At 35.0% G+C, this 7,580-nt stretch overlaps 1 protein-coding gene across 1 annotated transcript in view; it reads right to left on the reverse strand.

Moving 5' to 3' along the window:
* LOC106876031 (6-phosphogluconate dehydrogenase, decarboxylating) overlaps positions 1-7,580 on the reverse strand; it is a 39,424-nt gene that overhangs the window by 8,837 nt on the left and 23,007 nt on the right. Inside the window, exons 4-9 of the mRNA XM_052968408.1 lie at positions 7,149-7,214; positions 5,176-5,294; positions 3,886-3,952; positions 1,944-2,078; positions 1,094-1,216; positions 583-646 (exon numbers count right to left, since the gene is read on the reverse strand). Coding sequence (XP_052824368.1) covers positions 583-646; positions 1,094-1,216; positions 1,944-2,078; positions 3,886-3,952; positions 5,176-5,294; positions 7,149-7,214 — 574 coding nt within the window. The remainder of the gene's footprint in view (positions 1-582; positions 647-1,093; positions 1,217-1,943; positions 2,079-3,885; positions 3,953-5,175; positions 5,295-7,148; positions 7,215-7,580) is intronic.

Consider the following 7,580-nt stretch of genomic DNA (forward strand, 5'->3'; position numbering starts at 1 on the left):
GAAAACAAGGTGAACATCAAAATCAAATAATCACAGAATTTTATTGACAAGATTTTTCATTGTACAAAAAAATCATCAGACAAAAGACATTTGACAAAGTGATGTGGGGCGAAAAGATATAGCACCATATATATATAGCACCATATATATATATATATATATATATATATATATATATTTTTATTTATTGTGAATATCTTTGCAGCTGCGTTTGACTCCCAGCACCGTTTGGCAACTGGTGTTGATTTGTTTACTTCCTCATAATCTAGCAGTTTGGCAAAAGTGACTAATAGAATAAGTGCCAGGTTTTAAAAAAACCTATGGAAGTCAATTCTTTCAGCTAAAACTTCAAGGCAGTGCCCAGTGTTGCCTTGGTCTGACGATTGAAACAAGTAAAAGATAAAAGACAGCCCATGCTATAATGTAGATGATGACAGGGAGAGTATCCAGTCATATAAAGTGCAACAAGAACGTATGACAGATGCAGCAAAGGTGGCTGGTTTTCTATGTTGCAGTTTATGTTACATTTGTTATAGATTAGAAATCAGATTTACAATACAATTGTATATGTATTATGCTTACCAATCAAAGAAACTGGAGTTCCATATTGCAGAGCAGCTATTGCAGTCCATTTTCCAGTGCCTTTCTACAAAATAATAAAACAAAAAAAGAAACCTGACGTACGTGACAAAAATAGATGCAAATTTATAAATTAGATTGGAGCCTGGTGTTGCCATCTGGTTTCACCAGTCCTCAGTCAAATCGTCCAACCCATGCTAGCATGGAAAGCGGACGTTAAACGACGACGTGATACAAAGAACAATAACAGAAGAGACGACAGAATTGATGTTTGTGGATGGTAATTATATAGAGTAGATATTTGGAGTATGGTGATATTGAATAGATATTTGATATACAATGATATCAAGCAGATATTTAATGAACAATGATATTAAATAAGTATTTCAAGTACAGTAGTATTGAGTAGATGATCAAGTTACTGTGCTTTACTGCAATATTAAATAAATCAACTCAACCAGAGCCATGTAAATGATCATTAAAAAAAAAAAAAAATTAAATGGTAATCTTTTACCTGACCAGCAGCATCACTGATGTTTCCTAGTAAAAATTCACCATTTTCCTTGTACTGTAAAATGTCTCGAGTGATCTCAATCAAATAGGAATTCAGTTCCTCTTTATTCCAATCATCAAAAACCTTTAATGATAATTTGTATTTTTGTTTTAATAAAATTCGACAAATTACAAGTTTCACAAAAAATAAAGAAATCAAAAAAATTCTAGCATTCAAAACTGACTTTATTTTAGTCAGGAAAGGTAACTCCTTCGATACTTTACAGGGCTCCAAGATTAATAAAAGAGGGGAAGATATTCTCAAACCAGAAATCTGATCCAAAATGTTTGTAACAGAGCAGACTCTACTAAAGGTATCCAAAGTGCTTCATAGTTGTGTAAAACTGAGTAACAGATTAAATGACAGGATTTGAACACAGAATACAAAGAGCTGGAGCAAGGAACCAGATCTGATGTTCTAACAGATCTATGAATCCACTACTTCAGTTTTTTTTTTTTTATCATTATTATTACTATTATTATTATTATTATTATTATAGTCCTCTGAAAGGATTATAGACCAAGTTGACTTCAGTGGAATTTGAGCTTGGAGCACAGAAAACTGAACCAAATGTTGCAAGACATTCTATCTGATGCTCTAACAACTGTCAAATTATAGTTATGTGTTTGTATTAATACATTTTACTTTCAATGGCTTGGATCAACTAACTATAAAGCACCATAACTGTGTTCCTTATTCTAACAATGATCAAAGAAACTATAACGAAACAACAAGAATTTTCTTGTCATCTTGATATCATAAGAATTAAGAATGGATAATTACTGTTTACATTAAAGAAATTCAAACAAACCTGTGCCATTTCTGTTGGAGACAATTCTAGTACATCCTTCATCAAATGGTATGCTTCACAAATTAGTTGCATATCCCCATATTCTATACCATTGTGTACCATCTTTACAAAATGGCCTGCACCTTCTTCTCCAACCTTTAAATAAAAAAAATTGATTCATCTAAAAACAAATGTAAGAATTATACAGTCACATTTGTTTTTAAAGACCAGCATACCATATTTTAATGTTAGTTTTATGACCTTCATGATTCTTTTAGAATTCAAACAACAAATAGGAAATTAGATATCAAATGAATAGATTAGTGATTTAGCATTTTTCTGCAGTGACACAAACTGACTGAATTTGCACATTTTTATATGGGACGAAGTGGTGAGAAAGGATTTTCAGATGTCGGGCCTTGCAGTGGGGATGACATGTCAAGCTAAGCAAAATTGTGGTTGTCCTTACACACAGCCATGTCCCCTGCATCTCTCTTCAGCTGAGTATTCCTAATCTTACAGGCTCTTGAGTGCTGGTGCTGTGTAAAAGCACCCACTATGCTCTGTAAAGTGATTGGTGTTAGGAAGGGCATGCAGCCATAGAAAACATGCCAAAAGACATGGAGCCTGGACAGCTCTTCAGCTGGCCAACTCCAGCAAAACCGTCCAACCCATGCCAGCATGGAAAACAGACATTAAATGATGATGATTTTTAACTATCCTCAGTTCATTTATTATAAATCCCTCTTGCAAACAATGATGGATGCTTTTAAACATACAACCATTTCTTTAGTTTGGCTGAACTTGTCTCTCATATTCACATTGCTTATCTTATAGAATTCAGTATCCAAACATTTTCATATTCATTGGATATTTTTCTAAACTCTTATATCAAGGAAGTTTAATTCCAAAATAAATGAAAGTTATTTTGTTTGCTGCACAATGGATATTATACGTTCACTGACTCTGCATTTGGCTTTATGATAGCTAAACACCAGAACTTATATAATCACAGAATGTATAAGGTTCACTTTCCAGCTGGTATGGGTTGGATAGGTCACCGTGTTCCAAGTCAAATTTTATTGAGATACTTTTTCCAAAATGAGTTGGAAGATATATCTCACTTGTATATTTCACTTTTGGCTTTGTTTTTATGGATGGAGGCCCTTACATCAACACTTTATAGTGTGTACTAGTCACATTTCATCATGGTATCATCATTGTCATCATCATTTAGCATTCGCTTTCCATGCTGACATGGGCTAGAAGATACAGTTCTATATTTAAGAGATGAGGAATTATGTACATTATTTACACTATTTACATTCGACGGATATTTGTCATCTTGTTTGTTGTTAATACAACGTTTCGGCTGATATACCCTCCAGCCTTCATCAGGTGTCTTGGGGAAATTTCGAACCTGGGTTCTCATTCCTAAAGTAATTTTTGATGATGGTGTTGTTGTTATTATTATTATTATTGCTATGATTACTGTTAGTGTTCAGGTCACTGCTTGGAATCGAACTTGGAATCTTGGGGTTAGTAGCCCGGTCTCTTAATCCACGGGCATATGGCATAGTGGTTAAGAGAGCAGGCTACTAACCCTAAGATTCCGAGTTTGATTCCAAGCAGTGACCTGAACACTAACAGTAATAATAATAATAATAACATTGAAAAATACCTTAGGAATGAGAACCCAGGTTCGAAATTTCCCCAAGACACCTGAATGAAGGCTGGAGGGTATATCAGCCGAAACGTTGTGTTAACAGCAAACAAGATGAGGACAAATATCCATCAAATGTAAATAATGGGCTAGATGGTTTGACATTAGCCAGCAAGTTACAAGACAATGTCAAGCTCTAATGTCTGTTTTGGCACAGTTTCTACAACTGGAAACCCGTTTATAACACCAGTCTGAATTAATAAAATCATTTAAAAATAATGAAAAAGAATAAAAGCTTACCCAGTTACAGCAAGGTTCATTGCCAACTTTGGCAGATATAGACTGAAAAATATCCTTCACATGTGGCCTATAAAGAACACAAGACAAATCATAGAAAGTCAATATATTTTGAAAATTACACACTAGATTTAAAGAAAAACATTTCATAGCAAATATTTAAGGAAGTTCATTATTTACATTTGACGGATATTTGTCCTCATCTTGTTTGTTGTTAACACAACGTTTCAGTTGATATACCCTCCAGCCTTCAACAGGTATCTTGGGGAAATTTCGAACCTGGGTTCTAATTCCTAAGGTATTTTTTCCATGTTATTATTATTATTATTATTATTCAGGTCACTGCTTGGAATTGAACTTGGAATCTTGGGATTAGTAGCCCACACTCTTAACCACTATGCCATATGCCCATAGGGAATTATGGAGTGAATTTTAGGGCTTATAAATCTAATATTTTTGTATCCTTCCTTAATACCAGTTCCCATATGCTGCTCATATCTGCACTTGGTCTGCTAAGGAGGTTGTTGTGTCCTAGAATATATGCTGCTTCGTTTAGTTTTCATATTTCCCAGTGGTGTTCTCTGTCTTATTTTAACTTCATCCACAGCGGGAGGTGGTCTCCATTTTTCTATACATGATCAGCTATACCCGATTTATCAATATCTCATGTCACAGCTTTGTGATGTTCATCTACCCTTATTTTGAGGGGTGGCATATTTTGCCTTTGTATAACCTACCACAGCTACATGGGATGGAGTACATGCAGTCTTTGGTCATATTCTCTTCTATTGGTGTTGTATTACTCTTGAATACTGTCCTGATGTCATATGGGCCACATAGTAGACCGAATGCAGATATGAGCAGCATATGGGAACCGGTATTAAGGAAGGAGACAAAAATATTAGATTTATAAGCCCTAAAATTCACTCCATAATTGCCCACGGGCATATGGCATAGTGGTTAAGAGAGGGGGCTACTAACCCCAAGATTCCAAGTTCAATTCCAAGCAGTGACCTGAACAATAATAATAATAATAATAACAACATTGGAAAATACCTTAGGAATGACAACACAGGTTCAAAATTTCCCCAAGACACCTAATGAGGCTGGAGGGTATATCAGCCGAAACGTGTTAACAACAAACAAGATGAGGACAAATATCCATCAAATGTAAATAATGTATATAATTCCTCATCTCTTAAATATTAAGGAAGGAAGTTATTATATATGTAAAGTGATCGTTTTGAAATGATACTGAAATAAGGCTACACGAAAACTGGATAATAAACTCACCAAGCTGCAGGAGATCCACCAGGCATCATAGAGGGACCATGACGTGCACCTTCTTCACCGCCACTAACACCAGTTCCTATGTACAAGAGACCTTGAGCTTCCAAACTTTTGCAACGACGCTAAGAAAAAGAAAAAGATACATGTATATATGTATGTGAAGGCACACAGCCTCGTGGTTAGGGTGTTGTGCTCATTATTGTTAGAGCATGGGTTAAATTTCAGGATCAGGTGGTGTATTGTGTTCTTGAGCAAGGCACTTCATTTTGTATTGCTCTGTGATCATGTAAAAATATGATGTGTGATACACTATGCACCTGTTCAGGCAACATCGATTAGATGGAGGGGGTGAGCTAATATACAGGACAAACATTTCATCACTATAAACAAATTATTTGTACAGGTTGTTCAGCAAGAAACTGTGGAACTGTCTTTCAAAAGACTACCACATCTTGTACGTGCATACATACATGCACATCTACATACACAAAGGTTGTACCGAAATTAATACAAAAGTGATCATAACATTTTTTATTAACTGACAATAAGCTATTCAAATTGTACATGTTGGCCAAGTAACTCTTCCTTTATTTAAAGATATAAAGAGTTACATTACAAGTGAGCATTTGTACCATTATTGAATACAATTATTTAATCTTCTTTGAAAATATTCAGCTGTACATTGTTGTATCCATTTCTTCAGAGCCACTTTCATTTTGTGTTATGAAATCAGGCAAAAAGCAGAGGGTACTAGATCTAAGTTGCATGGTGGATGGGTGATCACTGATCAGCCCAATTCACCAACTGCCTTATTTGTTGCCAAAGATATATGTGATCATGTATCGTCATGGTGAACATAGATCACTTTCAGATTCTTAGTCAGCCTCTTCCTCTTAATGGATAGTGTTAATATGCAGTTTGGTGTTTACAGTACAGCCAAGTTTCAGAAAATCAAGGAGAATAATGTCTTTGTCATTCCAGAAAAACAGTCAGCATGACTTTCAGTGTCAATCACTGGCTTTTAAACTCCTCGAGCCTTGGAGAATAGGTGAGATGTTTGCCAATACATGGACTGAAAGTTTGTTTCAGGATCATAAAGATACACCCAAGTTTCATCCTCAGATCAGAAGGAAAAAAAAACAAAAGAAAAAAACATTTCTATATAAGCTTCAAATGCTTCCAGCAGATCAGAATAGACTTCTGTCCTTCTCTCCTTCAAACTGAATATCAACTGCCAAGGTACCCACTTTATACACATTGTCAAATACCCAAACTTTTCCACCATCTTCTGTCATGCATTTGTGACCACATTCCAGCTGTGCAGCAAGCTCTAGGATTGTGACTTGTTTGTTCATGCAAATCAATTCATCTACTCACTGAAGATTCATGCCAATGATGTTTATTGATAGTCTCCCTTCAATGTTGGTTTTTTTTCCTTCTTTAAAATACATCTCCATTCACCTTTGCACATTGCTCTTGTCAATGGTGTTACTTCCATAAAGAACATGTGACTTGGTCAGCCTGCACACATCTTTCAAGTACTCAATAAAGGTATGTTGCTTCAGCTTGGAATTTGATATATGCTTGCAATGAAGAACACAATGAAGAATTACCATAGAGGAAGTGTTACTCTATTAACACATTTAGATTGAATGACCTATATAAGTTATTAAAAACGTTATGCCCACTTCTGTATTACTATAGGTATAACCCATGTGCATGCTTGTATATATGCATGTATGTGTGTGTGCGCTATGCCCACTTTTGCATTACTATAGGTACAACCCATGTGCATGTGTGTGTGCACATGCACATGTATGTGTGTGCATGTATGTATGTAAATATATGCACAAGTGTATGTGCGTGCATGTAAGGTAGGAAGAAATGAGGAGAGTTTTCCAAAAGTTAATAATTTTTTCATAATTAGATTTGTAAATATTATAAAACAGTTTGACTTAAAACTAAATCTAACTTACAGTTGTGTCCTGATACTCCGAGTTTCCACCATCTATAATGATATCACCTTTCTCAAGCAGAGGCACCTATGATAACATTAAAAAAAAAAAAACATTTGTCATATATTCTTCTTGCAATGTTTCCAGACACACATTGAATACAACAATATTTTAGAAACTGGGAGTCAATGTAGATCTACTGGTTAAAACATATTTTCTCTTGTATTTAAATTTAAAATATATTTCAGACAATGATAATTGTAATACTAACTGATCTAACATTAATATTCTTGGTGCAGGCATGACTATGTCATTAAGAAGTTCCACTTCCCAACCAAATGGTTTCAGTCCCACTGCATGGCACCTTGGAAGTATACTATAATAGCTGTGGGTCAATCAAACTTTTGTGAGAGGATTTGGTAGATGGAAACTGGAAAAAGCACATTATATATA

Source organism: Octopus bimaculoides, chromosome 6, assembly GCF_001194135.2.
Source record: "Octopus bimaculoides isolate UCB-OBI-ISO-001 chromosome 6, ASM119413v2, whole genome shotgun sequence".
NCBI classification, from domain to species: Eukaryota; Metazoa; Mollusca; class Cephalopoda; order Octopoda; family Octopodidae; genus Octopus; species Octopus bimaculoides.